This window comes from Aedes albopictus, chromosome 2, assembly GCF_035046485.1.
Source record: "Aedes albopictus strain Foshan chromosome 2, AalbF5, whole genome shotgun sequence".
Lineage (NCBI taxonomy): Eukaryota > Metazoa > Arthropoda > Insecta > Diptera > Culicidae > Aedes > Aedes albopictus.
The window spans coordinates 382552851-382576712 of record NC_085137.1 but is presented as its reverse complement, the minus strand read 5'-3'; the positions used below and the strand labels follow the sequence as shown (position 1 = coordinate 382576712).

Here is a 23862-nt window from a genome sequence, read left to right as displayed (position 1 = left end):
CTTACGCCGCAACGCACCATTCTAAGGTAATCTACCCACGTTATGGGACTGCTTGATTTCTCGAACCTTGTTGCTAACAAAAACCTCCAGGGTGTTTGGAGATTTGTTCAGATAACATAGCACAATCTGTGAGTCGCACCACAGTACGATTGCGTGGACTTCCAGGTCTAGGTGCTCGATTATCGCAACTACCAATTTCGCCATCAAATGAGCACCCCACAGCTTCGCTCTGGGTATTGTGAACGGTTTGCCACTCGGGTTTTGCTGCTAAACAAATGCATGGCAGCTGTGACATCTCGCTTGATGCTCCTCAAATACACACACGCGCCGTATGCTGTCAGGCTGGCATCAGAGAAGCCATGGATTTCGAAAATGGTTGCATCATCTGCGAGAGCCCTTCTCGGTATTTGCAATTCGTTGATGCGCTGCAGCTCTTGCGTAAACCTTCTCCACCTGGCTTCCGGATCTGTCGTCAATCGTTCGTCCCAGTTCACGCCGCGGGCCCAAAGCTTTTGTATGAAAAGCTTGGCCACGTCAGTAACTGGTTCCAAGAGCCCAAGAGGGTCAAAGATTTTTGCTGTATCTGATAGAACGGTGCGCTTCGTATTAAACTCTCGCTTTTCGTCAATTTTCCTATTGGTCGTTCCGGTCGGTAGCTCTGGTCCACTGTACTGAGATTCCCAATAGTTTTCCGGCCTTCTCACAATATGCCCTTCCTCACGCATCCTTCTAGCTTTTGCCACCTTCCGAATGCAAATCAGTGAGAGTATAGTCATACGACAAACACCAACTTTGCAGGGTTGTTGTCCGAAATTTTTGCAACGTGTCCTGCCCACCGTATCCTTCCGGCTTAGGCCACCTTATGGCGCCGTAAAGTGCAGCAAGCTGGTGGTTCATCCTTCTTCGCCACACACCATTCTCCTACACACCGCAAAAGTTCGTCCTTAACACGCGTCGCTCGAAAATTCTTAGTGCTTTCAAGTCCTCCTCAAGTATGATCCATGTCTCGTATCCGTAGAGGACCGCCTCTCTTATCAGCGTCTTGTACATGGTGCACTTGATGCGTGGGTGAATCTAAATAGACCACAGCTTCTTTTGGAGTAGGCACGACTTCCACTGATGATGCGTCTTCGTATGTTAGCCGTCAGTAAGGATCCGAGGTAGATGAATTCCACCACCACATGAATTCCTCCACCATCGAAGGTATCCCCGTCTATCGTCACATTATTACCTAGACGGACCCGGTCGTGTTCGGTTCCGCCTGCCAACATGTACTTCGTTTTTGACGCATTCAGTAACAGTCCGATCTTTGCTGCTTCGCGTTTCAGACGAGTGTACAGTTCTGCCACCGTTCCAAATGTTCTGGCGATAATGTCCGTGTCTTTCGCAAAGCACACAAATTGACCGGATTTTATGAAAATCTTACACCGGCTGTTGAGCCCGGCTCGTCGCCTGACACCTTCCAGAGCGATGTTGAAGAGTAGGCATGAGAGTTCGTCACCTTGTCGCAGTCCCCGAAGAGTTTCGAATGCACTGGATTCACCCGAAACTCTTACGCAGTTTTGCACACCGTCCATCGTAGCTTTAATCAGTCTAGTAAGCTTCCCAGTAAAGCCGTTTTCGTCCATGATTCTCCATTGCTCTGCGCGATCGATACTGTCGTATGCCGCTTTGAAGTCGATGAACAGGTGATGCGTTGCGACCTGGTATTCATGGCATTTCTGGAGGATTTGCCGTACGGTAAAGATCTGGTCCGTTACCGGCCGTCCATGAAGCCGACTTGATAATTTCCCACGAACACATTCGTTTTTAGGTGACAGACGACGGAAGATGATCTGGGATAAATGTTTCTATGTCATTGTTAAATTAGTGTATCAACCTAGGTCTCGACTATACAATCCAATAGATAAATGCATGGTTGGTGAACAATGTCTTCAAAAACATTCGCATTTTTATGGACCATACTGTATGTAGTTAGTCTTACAAATAAAAAAATTCGGTTTCCAATTTCATTGAAAATATGGAACATCCTAATTTTCATGTACATTGGAAAGAGGGCCTTATTATTAGGGACAACTTTGTAGAAGACCATATTTCTGGAGCAACATTTGAAAAGGGCATACAAGCATAGGTAAACAATGACTTCACACGTCGCTCCTGAGCCCCCCTCAGCTTATTCACAAAAACTAAGATCGTTATCAGATAGAGCAAACATCGATCTTTCGGATAACGGTGTTCATTTGCGTGGGCGGGCTGCTGTTATGCCCTACGGAGCGTTTTAGAAAAAAGACACAAGACCTCTTGGGCCCTTTTCAAATGTTGCTCCAGATTTGTCTAAAAAATCATTTGAAGGCGCTGAACGCAACTTTCCTCGTATATCTGGTTCTTGCACCATTGTGCATTGTTTTGTCTGGCAGCAAATTTCCTTCCCGGTCATTGCACATGGCGAGCACAGGAACATTCTTGTACCACACGATTGATAGTACATATCCTTAAACGTCCGCATATCGTTCCTATCCATGGTTTTCTAACTTTCCTTTGATCCAGTGATTACGCTCTCCTCGTGCTGACGTTGCTTGCTGCCGTTTGTTGTCGAGCCTGGTACCGGCCACTAGCATGCGCGAATGGCGAAGGAACGTGCCTCTAAAGCCGACGTACCGAGCAGCCGATGTTGATACTACTGGAACATAGATGACTTCGTTCGCAAGTACATCATGGCTGATTTTTGTCGATTTTTTAGCTATATTATAGATAGGGCTTCAGTTTCGGCCAGTCAGGTGTTTTGGCCAGCGTGTTGCGATCCAAATCGAAATAAATTCATTTTTTACGAGTAGATCCTAATATAAAACATTTTATTTATTTATTTATTTATTTATTTATTAGTTTTATTCAATATTAATTCAATAGCACATGGGTACAAATAATTTACACGAGCTGAGATATGGGTAACCTTTCAACAGCTATATAGTTCGAGAATTGCAAGACTATCGGCGATTAGGATACAAATTCAGATAAAAAATAATCATCTAAAGAAAAAATAACGAAAAAAAACCGTTGAATTAGCTAATAGAGTTTAGGGATAGTTGGAGGAAAATATGTATCTTAATCTAATATCACAGGTAGGTGTTGCAGAAGCGGATTTGCTGAGGTGGTGCATCCCATCCAGAACTTTGGAAGCACACGTTGGAACCAGTCGTCGATTCTTTCCACGTTTGTAGTTTTATGAACGTCGTCAGTTGAATGGAATGGCTCCAAGTTCAGCATCATCTTGAGGATTCGGTTCTGTTTAATCTGGAGCTTTTTTCTGTGGGTTGCAGCACAATTGTACCACGCCGGAAAACAGTATGTCATTACAGGCTTGAACACCGTTTTGTACAAGAGCAGTTTCGAGTTTGTGTCCAGATGTGAGCGACGATTAACCAGCAGGTAGAGCATCCTGATGAGCTTATCACACTTACTCAAGGCGGTTTTGATGTGCAGGGCAAATGTAAGTTTGCGATCCAAAGTCAGACCCAAATAACGTACGTCATCCGACCATGGAATATGGCGCCCCCACACAGAGATATCGTTTTGTGGAAGTTTGCGAGGACTTCGTTTTCGAGCAAAGAAAATTGCCTGCGATTTTTCAGCGTTGGTCTTAATTTTCCACTTTCGTTGATATCGTTCGATGGCATTTTGAGCCGCTTGTAATTTAGTGAGTACAATGGTCGGGTCAGAGTCGGAAGCGATGAAACCAGTATCGTCAGCGAAAAGATAATATTTGACATCTTCGAGCATCACCAGGTCGGCGGTGAAGATATTGTACAGCGTGGGGCTTAGCACAGCACCTTGCGGTACACCGAATGGTACTCCATGTCGATCTGACAGATGACCATTGACGTACACTTGGTAGGAACGATTTGACAGGAAGGAACGAGTAAGTTTCAGGATGTACATAGGAAAGTTACCTTGAAGCATTTTGTGCAGGATTGCTTCCTGCCATACTGAATCGTATGCCTTCTCAACATCTAGAAGCACCATACCAGATGATTTTCCCCGTGCAAAATTTGAGCGAATCTCCCTTACAAGCCGAACAAGTTGATGATTTGTAGAGTGACCCCTTTTGAACCCGAACTGCTCATGTGGAACAATCCGCGTGATCTCCAAGTGTTGTTCGATGCGTTTGAGAATTATGCGTTCAAAAATCTTGCTAAGGGAAGACAGCAGGCTGATTGGTCTGTAGTTAGACGGAATCGTTGAATCTTTGTTCGGTTTTGGAATGGCGATTACCACGGCGTGTTTCCAACTAGCCGGAAAGTATCCGAACCGAATGCACGCAGAGAAAATTTTGGCTAAGACCGTTCGCAATGCTGTTTTATTTTGTATGGCGAGTTTTAAAATTTTTAAAACTCGCCATACAAAATAAAACAGCATTGCGAACGGCCTAAGGAGATATGGGCTTTCCGAGGCAGTTTCTTCAGGACACAGTTTAGTATTTTATCTTGCCCTGGAGACTTTTTTGGTTTGAGCTGTCGGATGATCTGAACTATTTCCTTTGGACGCACTAGCCACGGATGTGTTCCTGTCAGATCAGTCTGGTCGATATGAACGATTGATCCATTCACTTCTGCAAGAGTATCTGGATCGTCAGGCATTTGATTGGTGTGGGCATGCACAAAGCTCCTGGCCAAAAGCTGGGCTTTCTCTAGCGGGGAAGCGATAAACGTGTCTTCGTGGCGCAAGGGTGGGCTATACTTCGTCGGTTTCCGCAAAGCCTTTGTGATCTTCCAAAGTGTGTCGCGATCACCGTTTATTGTTCGCAGCGTTTCCTTCAACTTGCTGAAATTGGCCTGATCGCATTCCTGTCGGATTCTACGATTTAGCGATAGCACGATGTCCCGGTAGATTGGGTCTCTCCTTCTGTACCACTGTCGCCGGCGTTTGTTCCGCAGCGCGATCAATGCTCGTGTACTCTCCGGGATTTTTGCAACTTCATACGTTCGTTTCTGAACTTCTGGAACTGAGGCAGCTTCAGCATCCATTAGCGTCGTCGACAGGAATTCAATAGCAGCATCAACAGCCGCTACATTGTTGAGAGCTGTAACAGTCGGGTCTAGAAAATCTAATTTAGAGTTGACTTCACGTGGTCCGATGACAATTCGTTGAGATCGACTGGCTTGGTCATATCCAACAGGTTGTTTGAAAGGGTCAGATCCAGAGTGGATGGACGGCCACGGCCAGTGGGATGGAACGTATGGGCGTCCGGAAAATGGATGAAGAAGTTGCGGTTGGCTGCCTCCTGATACAGTAGCGTTCCAGCTTTGTTAGCCTTCCAGCAGTTCCAGAGGCGATGGCGTGCGTTCAGGTCGCCGGTAATGAAGAACGGCTCAGCTCTTCTTGTGAGAGTAGCAATGTCTCGACGGAATTGGGTCCAGATCGATCGTCTCCTCGCACCAGGAAAGTAGGCAGCAATTACATGTAGGTTCTCGTTTCCCACGCTAATAGAGATCCCCACGCTTTCGATGACCTTAGTCGAAATGTTTAGCTCGGTAAACCTGAAGCCTCTCCGAACCGCAATCAAGACACCTCCCCCACGTTCAGCGTCGTTGGAAATACGGTCGAAACGGATACAGGAAAAATTTGGGTGGTAGAACGCTTGCTTATGCTGCAGCCACGTTTCGGTTACGATCCCTTGTGCCTTGTGCCGCTCAAGGAAGTCGAAAAATTCTAGCTTTTTGCCATGAACGGAGCGTCCGTTCCAGTTTGCCAGACGCAAGTTGCCTAAATTAGCCATTATAGACATACTTGGTCGTTAGCTCCAAAAGAGCTAGAAGTTGTTGCTGCTTTGTTTGACAATTAGCAAGCCGGTCAAACATATCTCTCGCCAGAGCAAGAAATTCGGATAGAGAAAACAGGTTGTTACTGCTTTGGTTTTTGAGCACTTCTGCATAAGAATTTGCTGGGTTGTCAGGACGGCCTTGCGAAGAACGCGGGGGTGGAGGCGGAGGAACTGGATTCCGACGCTCTGCTCTTATTTTCGCCAGCTTCTCAAGGTAGTTTTTACGGCTGGGACAACCTCGATAGTTGGCAGTGTGTTGCCCACTACAGTTTGCACACTTGATGGAGCTACGATTTTCGTTTTTATCGCCTTGCAGGTCCGCCTTCTTTGGTAGTTTGCAATCAGAAGAAAGGTGCTTTTCACCACACTTAACGCACAGCGGTAGAAGGTTGCAGTTACGCATTCCGTGTCCAAATTGTTGACACCGGTGGCACTGAACAGCATCCGATGGTTTCCTTTCAAAGTATCGCCAATTCACTATTGTGCTGAAGATTGCCTTAACTTTTCGCAATTCAGACAGTCTCACGGATCCTTTCGCGAAATGTAGTAAATACAACGCACTTTCTTCTAGACCAACGACTTTCCTGGAGAACAGTTTCACTTCAGTTGGCACGATACCAAAACTAGCAAGTTCCGCCTCCAACTCAGACACGTCGTACACCGATAGTCCCGACAACACGATTTTCATTGGTTGAAAAATCAGCTTTCATATATCTATTTCGGCCAGGGTGCTTAAATTTTTGCCACTCCCATAAGAAATACACGTGATTGACCAAAATAGAAATCAAAGTTGAGAATATGGCCAAACCTAATACCGTGCTTCTTTTTTGACCTGCGCCACTTTTAATGCAAAAATCAAGTATTAGCCTGATTTCTGCGTTTTCCCATCAAACTATAGATTGAAACCTTTCATTTGATACATTGGTAGTTTCCATAGACTTGTTGGCTATTTAAAAAAAAAAATACCTTAGACTGGCCAAAATCGGTGCTCGCATCCTATTCCTGTTTCAGGCTTTCTTTTATATATTTATTTTAATCAAGTTCGTCATCATTGATAAAAGAGTACAACTGATTGGTAAGTTGTGTAAATTTGTGCTTTTTTTATTTGCGACTATGCACTACATCGTACAGATCCCATATGTTTTATATAATGTGAATGGTTGTACTACAGATTTTAATCGTCAGATCTCTTATATTTCTCATTCTTTTACAAAGTCGAAATTCCACCATAAGGTTTTGTTTTCTTCGTGCTAACTCCTTATAATCTTTGCTCAAACTCTACATAAAATGTTGTAAATGTGAAATACTTGTCTTACAGTTATAAATCTCGTTATCTCGTTATGTTGTGATTGCATAGAGGAAATCTGTTAAACTATTAGTGTCATGAAATGGTGCGGTTTGTTTTTCATCTATCAGGATAACTAGCAGGGAATTTATTTAAACTTCTTTCACCCCACTGGGTTAGTTGTTTTAATAAATACAAATTGATAGTATCGTCATTGTGGACATCCTAGACAAGCTGGGTGAATGGAAAGAGCATAATATGGGTAGGAAGACAGTCACAGTTGGAACTATACAAATATAATGGCACATATATTGAATGTATAAGATGATTGATATTATCCTTACTCTAGAGGGTTGCTCCAGTTAACAAGCAATGTCTCTAAGCTTTCTAAAACAAGAATTTTGTCATGTGTAAAATGTGCGCTTAACACGTTATATAGTGGAAGAAATCTGGAGTAATTACTACGACTGACATTAACTCTAAACATTTGTGCATTGCTCAGAGGGGGTTAACAACTATTACTAACTTTGATCGATCGTTTGTGCTGTTGAAGGCCAGAGCCTTCGTTCGTTGGATTTGGGTGACATGGAAGATTTCACCCGCGAAAAAGAATGCATTGCCAAATCTACACATTAGCCCTCAAAATAAGAAAAACAACGACGTACAGATATCACTTAATCAGTGCCAGAGCCATAATGCGATGCACATTTTTCTTTCATAACATTGACTGATATAGCTTTTGCGTAGGAAGGACCCTTTTTCGATTAATTACCGTTAGGCACCATTCATATACCACATCGTCTCATACACCTTCGTAGACTTTTGTCCATACAAATATTCAAAAAATCATATATAGCGGCGAAAACCTTTTCCTAAAACGTTGTTTACGAATGGCGCCTTAGGAATAACGGATTTTGGTATAATACGGCGTGGCATTAAGAGCGATTTTCCTCTATCCACTGTGGTTGTTCTGCATGACATAAAAGGCGTTTTATCATAATCGTTCTTATGTCATGCTATGGGGGTATCCCTTTTTACATACTTCCGTTTGGTATAGTGCCATTTGGCATAATATCCTTTGGCACGTTAGTTATGTCCCTTCTTTTGGGTTGGCCGTCATTCACGTTATGCCAAATGACCATTATACCAAACAGAAGTTTTCCAAAAAGAGCACTCATTAAGCTAAACTGGTTTATACCAAGAGAGCCACTCCCTTTTGAAATATACTCTACAATGCCACATCATTCATTGTTAAATCAAATGTTTATTTGATTTGCATTGATTTTTTTTTTACTTTCCTACATGTCAATAGAGTCGAAAGCGTGTGGAATTGTATCTAGCTTGCTTGCTTTGTGATCAAACCTGAAGCAAGCTTGTTTTAATACCTAAAAGGAAAAACGTAACCTACTGTTTCTAACGCTCAATGTTCATCTACGTCGTCTACGCCTTGGTCTTGCTGCGTTTCCGGAGGTTCTTCCGGTTCCGTTGCAAGACCCTGGGCCTTATCCAGCGGCAGGGGATACACTTCTGGCGGTATCGCCGAGAAGGTGTCGTGGATGATATTTTTGAACTCGAGAATGGTTTTCATTGTCGTACTGGTGGGCGTGATGATCTTCGCGATGTCATTTTCCTCCGGGGGAGGGGCATAGGTTTCCGATTCGGCAACCGGTTCCGGTTGGGCGTCATATTTCAACTCATCGTAAGGCTGCTGCTGTGGGATGTGGGTGATCTGCGGAGGAGACGCAACCGGAGGCTGTTGGAGATCTTGAATGCCTTGCACCGACGGAACGGGTTGAACCAGTCCTGCTGCGGCATCTGCAAATGCTGGCGGCTGTACTACCAACGGGGCCGGTACGAGGATCTGAACGATCGAAGGCTGTTGAATCATGACCGGGGCTGGAACCATAGGTAGCTGAGGTTTCATCAAAGGCTTCAGCAACGGAATTGGCGGTTGCATAAAAATGGGCGAGTCGATTGGTATCTGCTGAGGTACGATACAATGGGCGATTCCAATCAACCGGGCGTGATACGATTCCATCTGGGAGACCAACTCCGGAAGAGATTCATCGCAAAGGACAGGATTCTCTGCAAATATGTTCAATGTTTATTATGCTACATAAATAAAACGATTGGTAACGAACCTTGTAAGAATATTTCCAACTTGTTCGGTACTCCGTGATTGCTGCATCGTGTCTGCGATACCAGTTCAACCGAAAGCACCCGGATCATGTTGTTCGATAAATCGGCCGTGCACAGGACTGGCAATCCGTGGAAGTCTTTGTCCATAGTGGTCAACAGATTGTAGGATGCATTCACTGATTGTAACGAAGGAAGGAAGGTCTGGAAATATGAAAAAGGCATTGTTATAGATTTGTACGATAACATCATACACTAAATTCTAAAATGTTGATACAGTACGCTTTTGGGTATCGAAATCTGAAGACATTATTTTAACATCAAATTCTAGTCCTATACCAGAATTGTCTGTTTGATCAAATACAATCACTAATTTAATCAATTTCGATAGTTATGAACACATCAACGTCCATGTCGTGTTTAACAATATTAAAAATCCTGGAACCTCTTGACGGATGTACATGTACATGAGGTGATTGAAAGGTGGAAAGAGCACTTCGATGACCACGTGAACGGCATGACGAAGATAAAATACAAGGTGATAACGACATCGAAAGAAATGACTGCGTCAATGCAGCAGAGGACGGAAATGAACTACATAACTCCCACGATGGGGGAAGTAAAGCGCCATGCACCGGCTCAAAACCAACGAATCAACTTTGAAAGATGGTATCACAATTGAACTCGCTAAGATGGGTCGAGAAAAGTCGACCACCTATCTGCACCGGTTAATAGTCAAGAAACCGAGCAACTACGACAGGAGGAGTGGGAAATAAGGAGTACGTGAGAAGTTAACAAGCCAGCTCTGTTGACGGTTGGTAAACAATGGACCAGATCTTCGCCGGTAAATCTTCCAGAAATGTCTTGAATAGCAGGTTCCAATGTACTACCTAGTTACTGATTTCAAGGCGGCATACCGCAAAATCGATCGCTAAGCGTTATGGAAATGTATGGATGGGAACGGATTTCCTGGAAACTCCAAGGGAACGTCCATAACTTACGTCACGCTTTTAGGGGAGAGGGGCTGGGGGGTTGGTTTCAGTAAAATGTAACAACCCATACAATAATTTTAGATGTCTCATACAAAAAGTGTGACATAGGGGGGAGGGAGGTTGAAAATAGGCAATTTTGGCGTGACGTAATTTATGGATACTCCCCAACGAACGATCGACGCTGTGAAAAATCTGCATAATGTAAGACGAACTAGCCAACGGCTATAGTGAATTGAATTGAATCTGTACAATAGTTTCCAGTAAATTGCCCTGTTCATTCAAATCTTGCCAGGGAATGTGACTCTCATGCCCATGGCCGGATCTAATGGGGGGCCGGGGAGGTCAGGGCCCCGGGCCCCCACATTTTAGGGACCCCCACAAAAAATAATGTTGGTTCATGTACTGCTCAAAAACAAATAAAACTGTATTGCTCATCGCATGTGTACCTCCGAGGGTCCTCCATAACTGCTCGGGCCCCGGCCCCCCACAATCCCTAATCCGGGCCTGCTCATGCCTGTATTTCAACATCCTTGGAAGTGTAATGCTGAGATACGATTTCTATGAAATCCAGTCAATTTGTTTGCTTTGGACAACATGGGCAAAATTGGCAAATCATTTGGAACCGTGATACCCGTCTGAAAGACGAAACTGCCATTACTGGGGGAATTCCGAAAAAAAATCCGTAGGAACTCCAAAAGAAATTACTAGAAAAAAATGTCAAAAGATTGCTGACGATATTTCTGAACTAATTTTCGGAGAAATTTCTAAAAAAAAATTCCGGAGAAATTTGCTAAACACATTTATTACAAGTTTTATTTTTGTATCACCTGTCCTAAATAAACTTGTCAATATTGTCCCAAATTAAATTTAGGTTAACGTAACCATCGCATTTGTAGTGCTCTGGCGTAATAGAGCATCATGAAATCTCAGCAGTCTCAATTCGCAATGGGCAATGATTAACTAGAAGATATTTATAGACCCTTCCCTAACATAGACATCAAAGTGCAGACGTCTCATATTAAAACGAGATTCAAGATGCCCCGTAGGATTATAAATTTCTAGACAAAACTCAAGCTATGAAAACAACTAACGCTGCGAACAAAAGGCAACCCACCAATAAAAAAATACGATTACAGGATTGACTGATGGACAGAGAGTAAAAAATTTGAAGATTGAAAGTGAAGATTGCCATTCTCATTTTTTCATTCGTTTTTGGCCACATTCATTGTCAGCTAAATGCCTTTCTTTTTTCATTCAATTCTCTGTCACGAATATTTTTCCGCACGTTGTAAGATGTCCAATTTCTGTTAACAGACGCACAATCCGACTTAATGGACAAATAGAGAACATAATCAATATTCTAATTAACTTCTATACACAAGTTTTGGGGTGATTGGAAGTATAATCGGGAGTTACGGTCTAGTTATATTTATCAGTGAAAATTGTCAGTGACAGAAAAATGAATGAATAGTTTTTTCACCTATTCATTCACCAAAATGAATTTTATTTTGATCCCTCAGTTGAGAATTTTTGAAATTCACGTTGAATACACTGAACGAAAACCCCCGCCATGCATTGAATGATTTTTGCCTCATCCGAGCCCCATGCCTATTTTCAGACAAGGTTCGGATGATTTCACGAACCTCCTTCAAAATCAAAACAGTGTGAATGATGGTCAACCCAAAAAAGGATGATTTTCGTTATCTTTTGAGAAGCCTGTAAATGTATGATATTCATTCTTTTTTCTGGCTTTGATTCATTACAGAGTTTGTTATTATCTTGGTTATTATTAAAAACTTGTTTTGAATGGAAATTGAAACTAATATGGATAAAATTTTATAAATTTATTAACTTTTCCGTATAACCTAGGTATAAACACAGGACAATTCGATTTAAAACTAAACTTCAAACCATGGATTTCGTATCGTTTGTGTCTGGATCCGATACACGCGTTGCGATTCTGAGTAGTCTGTGAATAAAAACAAATCTTGTTTGAAAAGCCCTATGAGGGACTAAGGAACTTAAATAATTTATTCTTACCTTCCATATTTCATTATTTGAGGGACCCAGAATCAAAGGGGTGTAAGTGACCATTTTGTCGATTTTGAGCTGAGCATGTCATAGAGTTCTTAAGATTTCAAGCTTTCAGAAACTTTTTTAAGATTGTTTCTACGATGCGATGATTGGAAAAATTACAATAAATCGAAGAAAATTGGGTTTATTTTGAAACTCCATACATTTTGTATGGGATGAAAAATTGGTCAAAAACTTTAAACCTCATTTACTCGAAAGTGGGTTTTTGTCACTTACTCCCCTTTGCTTCTAACCCCCTCATTTGTTTATTTTTTTAAGAGATCCTTCCGGAGACAATAAATTCCTCGACAAATTCACGCAAAGTTCAACTCCGCCATTTCATTTGGAATGACTGACAGAAGTTGACCTGAAATTGGATGATTTTTGGTCTGAGACGCAGATGAATACGCTTTCACATGATTTTGTGATGATAATCAATCACAACAAACCCTGACCAGAAAATTATTTATAATTTGTGCCAATAATAATTTCATAACAGGATGATTTTCATCCAGTAGGATACAGTTAATTCATCCTGTTCTGTAATCATTCAAATGTCAGATTCTACGGATTTGTATCGTGTTGAATGAAGAATCATTCTTTGCACGGCCGGGGTTTTCGTTCAGTGTATCACTCATTGAAAATGAAAATTTTAAACTCTGCTGATGGACTAAAAACAATAATGAAACCTCGTCATCCAGTGCTTTGTTATCCACTTTTGTTAAATATATGTTTGTGTTGTGTATTCGTCCACGTGTGATGTTTATTACGCATTTGTAATGTTCCACTATAAACATAGTATTGCCGGAGAAATTTGTAATGGAATTACCGAAATAATTTATAAGGGGAAATCCGGAAAAGTTAAAAATTGAATTTCTAAAGGAATTGCTAAAAAATGCCAGAGGGTTTTTTATGCCGAAGGAATGCCTTCAAAAATCAAATATGAATTGCTAAGGAAAATGCTAGAGCTATTTAAAAAAAATCTACAGGAAATCTTTAAAAAAGTTGTTATATGACTTCCCAAAGAAATTACTACAGCGGTTACACAGGGAGTTACGAAGTTGGCGTATTTGGCAAAGTTGCTTCAAGCAACATTTTCTACAACCTTTGTTAAGACATCAACCAATTTCAATTTTAGGGAAATTGCTCATTTTTCTCATTAGTTCAAAAGAAGCTTCTTATCATAGTCAAAAACTTTCTCGAAGACACCATGACGCTAAACGCCTTCAGAGTGTGGCTCCGTAGCTTGGGGAAAGAAGAAATTTCTCCTACAGTTTCTCCGATTTTTTTTTAGAGATTCCTCTTGAACCAATTAAGAAAACAACCGACAATGCTTTTGAGAATTCATTCGAAATTCTCCAGGGAATTTGCTTCAGGAGTTTATTTGGCCAGTTTATTTAACAGTTCCTCCGGTCATTCCTTAAGGATTTTTTTAGAAATTCATCAGGCAATTTCTTGAAAATTCACCCGGCAATTGTTTAGAAATTCATATGATATTTATCCAGTTTTTTAGTGTATGAAGTCAAAAACAAAATTTTTATCTCCTGTAATTTCTTAAAGAAATTCTTCGAAATTCTTTTTTCTTATTTTTTTCGAAAGAAGTGCCCGTCTAGCGCATTGTAAGTCGTAGATTCGATTGGCACATGAATTTGTTTTCGCAATTTCAACCTTAGCTTTTTTATAAAATACGTGTTTATGGCGTAAGTAGGACAAAGTCTGCTCCTTTGCTTAGTGTTGTATGAGCAGGTTCGCAGTTATTCACTCTCATTATTGTTTACGATCGAATCCACTCTCGAACGTAACTCGAAGAAAAGCTTACTCTGCCAATGACCACTTTGACTTGCCATGACCATCGTGGCAGGCACGAAGATACTCTATGCTTAAGGAAGCCAAGAAAATTTCCTTTACGAAAAGTTTTTCGACTTTTTTTTGCGTGGCCTAGATGTTCCCTGGGCCTGTATCTGGACGTATCCTAATGACGGTATTAATAGCAACCGCAGATGGGGACGTTTAAGGGGGAGAGTCAAAAGGAGGTCTCAGGAAGGTCTGAGGAAAGTAGAAACAAATAAACAAACTAGGGGGTCTTGAAAGGGGATTTCAAAGGAGATTCCAGGTGGTTCAAGGAGGGTTTCAAGGGGTTTTTAGAGTTTTCAAGTAATTCTGGGGTTTCAAGGAGTCATTGGAGTTTTAAGGTATCCATAGGTGGGTTTTAGATGGAATTCTGAGAGATTCAAGAGCATTTCAGCAGGCTTTAGGACAGGGGCTTATATGGGGTTTTCAAAGGCGTTTCAGAACGCCTAAGAATGTTACAGGGTCATTTCAGAGGCCTCAGGAGCATTTCAAGAGGTTTACGAAAACGGAGGTTACAGTGGATTTCAAGGGTGTTTCAGTGGGTGTCATGGGTACTTTAGGAGGTCTTAGGCGTGTTTCGGGGAGTCTTACGGGATTCCAGGTAGTGTTTTGTGCGTTTGAAGCTGTTTTCAAAGCGTTTCAGAGGAACTCACAGAGTTTCTGAAGATTTTAAGGACAAACGTCTTGACATCCCGCTTGAACAGTGAAGCAGTTGAATCAAAACTTCAAACGCACAATCTCAAGAAGCAAGCTTCACACAACAGTGCATTTTATTATTCTGTTCTTGCTCACTTGTAATAAGCTTAAAATAAAGAGATCAGATGCGCTGGTTTTGTTTACAAAGAGATTTGTGCTCTCGAAATCGTGAGTAGGTGCCAAAGTCGGCCATTGTGGCGACCATTTTTAGATTCTAACAAGTCTGTCCTTAAGGGGCTTCCATAGCCATATCAGGACGTCTAAGGGTGTCTCAGGAGCGTTTTAGAGGGATTTAGGGGATTTCCAGATGAGCTTCAGGAGGTCTCAGGGGATTTTCAGGAGGTATGAGGGATGTTCAAAAGTGTGTCAGGAGCGTTCAGAGGACACTTTTCAAAAACATAATTTCTTGAAACTTGGTCGTACAATTCAGCTTAGTTGGGGAAGATGTGCCGTAAATTTAAGCCCAATAGATTAAAAAAAAAAACCAGTGACAAAGAGGACAAAGTTGCCGAGAATACATTTCCCTATTACTCAAAAACTGTTTTACTTCAAATTTAGTAAGGTTCGATTCTGAAATCAGCCCTTGATATTGATAATGCGTGAAAAATTTGTCGTTGATAGTAGCTTATGATTTTTGTTTTATTTTGTAAACTAGTGTAGTTATTTTCTTCGTGAACCTTACCTTGGACAGTTCCTCCAGTGTTTTCAGCTTGTTAAACGACAGATCCAGATGTTCCAAATTTTCCATTCCAATCAGATCATCGGGCGTAATCACCTCCAGCTTGTTGTGGGCCACGTTCAGTATCTTCAAATTGTTCAGCCCCATCAGCGTGCCGTCAAGCGATTTGATTAGATTGTGCTGCAACCGCAGTTCGTAGATGATCGATCCAGAGTCTACGAGATTTTCCATTCGTCCGAGAAGCTTTTCTATCCGATTGTAGGACAGATCTAAAATTCTCAACTTTCGGAGTCCCTGCACTTCTTGAAGCGAGAATTCATTCAAGCGATTGAAGCTGAAATTAGCCATGATCAAGCCTTTCATGTTCAGCAATGATCCGTTCAGACTGGTAAGCCTGTTCTCGGATAGTTGAAGATCTTCTAGTCGCTCAGCTTCAGAGAACTCGTCTTTTCTCAAGTGGGTGATTTTGTTATCAACGGCTACCAGTTTTGTGAGATGAGCTGATCGCGACAAGAGACCATCGAAAGACTGCAATTCGTTGCTGTTGATAAACAGTGAGTCCAAATTCTTCAGATACTTGATCTCAACCGGCAAGTGATCAATTTTGTTGTTTTGTGCAAAGATGGTAATCAAGTTCGGGGAAGCCAAAGGAAGTTCATCATCCAGCGAAGTCAAATGGTTGTCGTTGATGAACAGCAACTTAAGCTCGTCCAAGTGTCGTAGGGTGCCATTCAGCGATGTCAGGTTGTTGTGTCCATAGTGTAGCGAGATCAACGTCCGAGGCAAGGCGTCAGTATCGATTCGCTGTAGCAAATTTGACGCCACGATCAGATGCCTCAGGTTTTGCAACTGCTTGAACGTGTCCCCGTTGATGAACCGTAGATTCCCTTTGGCGAAATCCAACGTCCCAACGTTCGGCATATGTTGGAACATGTCCGCCGGTATCTCCTCGAGACGGTTTTCCGCTGCACTAAAGTACTCTAACCTTGCTAGATTCTGAAACGTTGATACCGGTAGTTGGCTGAAACGAGACGGAGAAAAGCGAATCAGACACAGTTCAACATCGATAATTAAATTAGTGCAAGCAACAAACGACGATCAATCGAGTTCAGACCGAGCGCGGCAAAGGTGATCCCGGGTCAATTGGAAAACATTTAGTGGTCAGTTATAAACGTCGCCGTACGGAGTGGATGGTCGCGCTAGTGGTCCATCGATGAGAATGGTGGCACTTCTGGATACGACGGAATAAATCAGTGCCAATATTAATGATTCGGTTTTGCCCGTGCAGAAAAATTGCGCGCCCAGTGAATAACACAGAAAGAAGGAGGTTGGGCGCATGATGTTGCCACGTGATTTAGTGATAACGCAACCGAGCAAGTAGCCCAAAACTGACATTGGGGGACCCAGCCCAAAATGCACTGATGTTTCTCCTTAATCCAGCTTTGAACTACTGGCGGCGGCAGCTCGAACAATTCACAAAACAGCTAACTTTATGCTATACAATAAATAACCACATGGATCTGCTCATTCTCATAACTCGTTTTCATTAGGCAGTGAAATTTCAACTCAGAATGTTTGGAATTCTTCAGGAATTTGAAAACTAAATTTGGGATCTTCCATCCTCCTAGAGTCAACAAAGCAGCCATTAACGCACTCTGTTGGCGAACACTAAAAGCTCGCCCACGTAATATCTAGATTACAAATGGTTCAATTCAAGATAACATTCTTCAAGCACGAATTACGTAAATTTGATAATTTTATCACAGACAAACAGACGTAACACTCTTCAAAACGACTCGCCTCATGCATTTAACGATCAATTCAAATTTCAAATGCGCGGTTCTTCTACCAGAGGCGCTAGTGCTTGATGGCTTTGACGTTTGCCAGTGTACACGTTGCTGAATGATGCAAACGAAAATTACAGGCGCTTTGTTTAGTAGTGTGCGTGTTAGACAAACGTCAAATGAAAATCCATCATGGCCGACAGTGTTGCGCGCGGTTCTACCAACAGGTGGCAGTGTGCACATTAAAAAGTCACCGGCAAAAGTTTTTGAGGAATTTCCTTTAAGAGTTACGTCTGTTTGTCTGTGATTTTATGAATAATAATTCGAAATATTATTGGGTTTGGCAATTCTACGATAACTACACTGAAATAATTCTAAGAGCTTATTTTATCAGACACTACACATACATTGTACCCCTAGTCTGACACGTTCACTTCAAATGAATCATTATACGTATCATACCATAAACAGTTGCAAATAAAAAGCCTTCTAATAAAACTCAATGACACTTGCGCATATCGGAGTTATATGCACATAACACGATCGATACATTAGCTGTGCATATAACTTTGGCCGGGTGGAAAAGCAACATTGGCAGATAAAGTGGAATACGTTTTGCATAATTTCGCAATTCCAGTAAGTGAGCTTCGTGGTCGTGCGGCTAGCGGCGTCGGTCATTCAGACGTTGTGAGTTCGACTCCCGCTCCAGCCTGAGGAAACTTTTTTTCAAAATGTGAAGGATATTATTGGAGTTGCACATACATTGGCGCACCTAGCCCACATGATAGAAGCAAAATGCAAGACATATAACAATATGATGGCGATCTGAGAGTCATACCACATGCGTCGCATATAACTCTTCCAATAGTGCAGTAATATAGGACTGACATATAACTGTGATCGGGAGAGTTGGCTCAGTGTAGACTTTCATTAGAGATAATCACTTTTTGCTTGTGATACAATGCGTGGGCTGCACGAGTGCACCGAAAATGTGCTTCCTCTGGGGGGGAAACTGGAGAAATCACAGAAATCATTCGGAAGAAAAAGCGCGCTTGGAAAAAGCGGAGTGCGAAGAAATGGAACTGCTGTGCCGTTCCCAAGAGGCACGTCAGTTCATCCAGAAGCTCAACGCATCTCGCAACGGCTTTGTACAAGCGAGCCGAAAAATGCAGGGATAAGGACGGAGGGCTCCTGGCGGAAGGACGTGAGGTGATCGAATGGTGGACGTGGAAGCAGCACTTCGATCAGCACCTTAATGACATTGAGAACGTAGGCACGGGAGACCACGGCAACGGAGGAAACGACAACGCCAGTGTAGTGGAGGACGGAAATGAACCAACTCTCACGCTGAGGGAAGTTATGTCGAATTCGTTTATTCCCGACTGTGCACTGCACCGGTGTAGCAATTGACACCGGAAAAACGAACGGTTTCGGTGCAATTTGTTGACAGCTTATGATGGTATTAGTAAGAGCGCGTGAGAGCGTCAATGAAAATAATGAAAAATATCGAAAATAAACATAATCAATGTTTGCATGATTCAGTGATGTACTAAATTATTTCAATTTATTTATATGTATTTTTTACTTTCGATATCCAATTAAACAATTTTAAAAGTTTTCAGTAATCCACTTGTACATGATAAACTTGTAATGATCAATTGTCTGTGGATCAATGATACTTGAAAATTATTATCCAATGTTTTAATACTCTTTTGCAATTAAAAGCAAATTTACAGAGTTTAAACATTTCCGTTGGCCAATAAAAAAATGCTAACATACAATTTTAAACGACCTAGGTACACAAATTTAATACTTAAAGTGTTAAAGGCAGTTCAATAGAAAACGGTTAGCTACAACTTAAAAAAAGTTTATTGCTTTTTAAAACATAAAGTTATGCAACTCATTTTAATAACGCTTCAACCATCTTTTTGTGGCATTTGTTCGACTTTCAATGTATTTGAAAAATTAAATATTTGCTGTAATTGGAAAAAATAGAATTTACGGTTTTCGAAATTTTCTGTAGCCACAAAATGTTACTTAAGCAATATTTTAGTCCAATTTGAATTAAAAATTTTTTATTCTTTTCCCGGCTTATCAAAATTTTATTACGTCATTTTTTTTCATAAATAACAGATCACCCAAGGACCGAAAATTCTAATGTTAAAAATATTTCATATTTCTCATTAAAATCAAGGGGAATGACATATCTTTTTCTAACTGTAAAATCCGCGTTTATACATTCCTAACCGTCGCTAACCGCTGCTAACTGCTGCTTAGACGCGATTAACGACGGTTAGCAACGGATAAATACGCATTTTTTCGGTTAGCAAAGGAAGTGTTATTTCCCCTGATTGAAATACATCCTCATATTTGCAATAACAAAAAATAGTGATGGGAAAAATGTACGTTGTAGCAACTCTTTGAATTTCATTTCACCAATACATTTTGAAGATTCCTCAGAAGTTGAAAGCCGATCAAGTTTAAATATTTTTTAAATGCACAGATTCGCTGTTTGGAAACAAAACATCTCAAAATAAACAAATAATCCAAGAAAATGATTTACCTAACGCCGAAAAAAAAAATCATCATTCCTACCAAAACAAAACCACGATACAAGCTCAGCGATATGCATGTATTGGTAAAACTAGCTTTGTACCTGCTACACCAGGGGTTCCCAACCTTTTTGAGGTAGCGACCCCCTTTAAGAATTGTCAAAACATCTGCGGCCCAATGAAATTTTTTAGAAAAAAAAATGAATTAAATGAACGAAACCGTTTTTTTTGGTACAGTGACAGAAACTTACTGTGGGAGGGATTTTTGACGATCAATGATATTTTTTTTATTCGATACTAACATTTCGTAAAATGATGTCATGTATGTACATTTAATTTGAGTCATAGCTGAAAAATAGCGGCGCAGCCGAAAAATTTTTCTTCTGAAGGTGTTTTATACTGAAAATTTGTTCCTCAAATTGTGGCTTTTGAAGGTGATGGTATAGAAAATTAAAAATTGGTATAATTTGCACAAAATAGAATTAAAATTTTTAATTTTTTTTTGGTAACATCGCGGCCCCTCTAGATTGGCTTCACGGCCCCCCAGGGGGCCGCGGACCACTGGTTGGGAACCAGTGTGCTACACCGAGCTCAATCTGGGTGTAGCATTTTCTTGCACCGGTGCCAATCGAGTGTCAAAACGGAACAGTACCTGCGAATAAACGAACGGTTTCGGTGCAAGTTTGCTACACCCGGTGGCAAAGCGGTGCAGGCGGTGCAAATAAACGAATTCGACATTAGTAATGCCATTCATCAGCTCAAAATCAACAAAGGATGGTATCGCAACTGAACTTATCAAGATGGGCCCAGAAAAGTTGGCCACCTGTCTGACGGCTGACGGAGGAGTGGAAGGAAGGGGTAATCTGCCGCTTTCACAAGAAAGGCGACCATTTGGAATAAGAGAACTTCAGAGCGATCACTATTTTGAATGCTGCCTACAAAGTGCTATCCCAGATCATCTTCCGTCGTCTGTCACCTAAAACGAATGAGTTCGTAGGAAGTTATCAAGACGGCTTCATCAACGGCCGGTCGACAACGGATCAGATCTTTACCGTACGGCAAATTCTCCAGAAATGCCGTGAATACCAGGTCCCAATGCGTCACCTGTTCATCGACTTTAAAGCGACATACGATAGTATCGACCACGCTGAGCTATGGAGAATCATGGACAAAAACGGCTTTCCTGGGAAGCTGACTAGACTGATTAAAGCAACGACGGACGGTGTGCAAAAATGCGTAAGGGTTTCGGGTGAACTATCCAGTTCATTCGAATCTCGCCGGGGACTGCGACAAGGTTACGGACTCTCATGCCTTCTCTTCAACATTGCTCTGTAAGGTCTGATGGGACAAGTCGGGCTCAACAGCCGGGGAAAGATTTTCACAAAATCCGGTCAATTTGTGTGCTTTGCGGACGACATGAACATTATTGCCAGAACATTTGTAACGGTGGCAGAGCTGTTACAGCCTGAAACGCGAAGCAGCAATGGTGGGACTGGTGGTGAATGCCTCAAAAACAAAGTACATGCTGGTAGGCGGAACCGAACACGACCGGATTCGTTTGGGAAATAATGTTACGATAGACGTGGATACCTTCGAGGTGGTGGAGGAATTCGTCTACCTCGGATCCTTACTGACGGCTGACAACAACGTGAGTCGTGAAATTCGAAGACGCATCATCAGCGGAAGTCGGGCTCCAGAAGAAGCTGTGGTCCAAAAAGATTCACCCACGTACCAAATGCATCATGTACAAACGCTAAAAACACAGACAAACAGACGTAACACTTGCAAGATTTTCCAGGCGAGGGCGAGCTCGATGAGGCCCCTCTACAGAACTGCTGAAGCACAGTGAAAGCAGCCATCAACCACGCAGCCGAGAGCACCATCGTATACGAAGAACGGAATCGACGGAACGAAAGGTTAGATGAAGAGTACAGAACGGTTTTGGAGAAGAAGAACGCAGCGCGGACGGTAATGCTGCAGCCCCCGACAGAACGTGGAACGTTACAAACAGAAGCGGAAACAGCAGACCCGCCTATTTCGGAAGAAAAAGCGCCGCTTGGAAGAAGCGGAGTGCTAAGAAATGGAACTTCTGTGCCGTTCCCAAGAGGCACGGGAGTTCCTCCAGAAGCTCCGCAACGGCTTCGTACAAGCGAGCCGAAAAATGCAGGGATAAGGACGGAGGGCTCCTGAGGGAAGGACGTGAGGTGATCGAAAGGTGGAAGCAGCACTTCGATCAGCACCTTAATGACATTGAGAACGTAGGCACGGGAGACCACGGCAACGGAGGAAACGACAACGCCAGTGTAGTGGAGGACGGAAATGAACCAACTCTCACGCTGAGGGAAGTTAACCCTCTAATACCCAAATTTTTTATTTTGATCTAAATATCATTTTTCGTCATCTAAAATCGATTCAAACATGTTTTGGAAGATGATACTTTTTAATTCTCGATTTCGTGAATTTCAGTTTTTGATTTTTCTAATTTTTATTTTAGAACATCCCCACACTTTTATATTTTTCCTGGAAGCCAATTTGGGGAACGGATTTTTTAAGATGAAAACATTTTGTGATTTTATGATTATTGTTGAAATATTATTATTTTAATTTTTTTTCACAGAATATTTTATTTTCCGTGTAATTTTAAGGAAATTAATTTTAGAGTGTATTCGATTCCCTTAAACTATTGTGGCATGTGCATCCCACATGTTAGCAAATCCCATTTCCAAACCTTAAGGGACCACTCTAGTGGCACCCCACAAAGAAAATAGCAAACGTTTTACAATGCCATCGAACTGATTTATGCAGCGTATGAATATGAGCCCATAAAGCAGTTCGATGACTTAAAGCCTGACCCGGCAAAAAATAGGCTGGGATCATATTACATTCTGAACACGCAAACAGCGTGTGGTCGTCAAGCGCAATTCGGTTTGACGCAATAAGCCTTCTCCGTCTCTCTCTCTCTCTCTCTCTGAACATTCTCTTTTTCGGTATCGACCACTGATTGGTGATCAAATACATAACAATACATAAGTGCTTTCAAGTGTCTCCGAACTAAATAAGTGTCAGAATAATTTTGGAGAACTGAATAAATCAATTCTGTCTTGACCCTCAAACCGAGAGGTTCGTTTGCAATTTAATTATCGAAGATGATGACAACCAAAAAGTTTACATGGCTACCAAAGTGACAGGCTACCAAAGTGAAAAAGTGTGAAAAACAGTTGTGAAGATTTTGAAGATTTTGCACCATGACGGTGACATTGATCTTAATTATAATGCTAGCATTAATTTTGATGTGCGCAACAGTGGCATTAATGCAGCAAATAATCACCGAGTGGGCTAAAGAAATGGAAAAGGCAAAATTTGCCATATTAGCGAACTAACTGAAGTGAAATAAAACGGACAAGGAGTGTTAGAACAGTGTAGTTTGAGTGAATCAGCAACATGGGCACTACGGAGTCCAAGGACACGGAAAATAAAGGTGACCCACAGGTCCAAGTACTCAATAGATTAGAAGTACACGAAAGTTTACACCAGAAAAACGATACTAAACTGAACATTATTCTAATACTAGTAGTACTACAACTACTAATCATGTTTTACCGCATGTATAAGGAACATTCACGGAAGCAAGCTTTAAAAGCTGCGAAGAGTGTGTCGGCTTTAAATAAGCTAAGTGAGGTTTGAAGAAAAAACAGTGTCGAACTCGAAAAACGGTCAGTTTTTTTTAGGCACCTATCTCGCCTCTAAGAGATAAACAGTGGGGCAGTAGCCCATAATAATGAAAGTAGCCGAATCTAACATGATGAATAAACGCGAGACCCTTGCCTGAGGCCGGCAACAGTAGCAACGAATAGCAGCAGAAAAGTGAATCATCATTAAAAGCGAGCGTAGAGGAGTGCGCCTCCGCCGCAAGGAACAGCAATTGAACCAGAATTCAGCGTCGAGGAGTGCGCCTCCGCTAAACGGATGGAATGGTTGTAAGATAAGTAAAGGATT

General features: G+C 41.7%; 1 protein-coding gene across 1 annotated transcript in view; it reads right to left on the bottom strand.

The window, feature by feature from the left end:
- Positions 1–6894: 6894 nt before the first annotated feature.
- LOC109425652 (insulin-like growth factor-binding protein complex acid labile subunit) overlaps positions 6895–23862 on the bottom strand; it is a 54463-nt gene continuing 37495 nt past the window's right edge. The window contains exons 2-4 of the mRNA XM_019700893.3: positions 15534–16551; positions 9245–9443; positions 6895–9188 (exon numbers count right to left, since the gene is read on the bottom strand). Of these exons, the coding sequence (XP_019556438.1) occupies positions 8524–9188; positions 9245–9443; positions 15534–16551 (1882 nt within the window). The 3' untranslated portion in view covers positions 6895–8523. The remainder of the gene's footprint in view (positions 9189–9244; positions 9444–15533; positions 16552–23862) is intronic.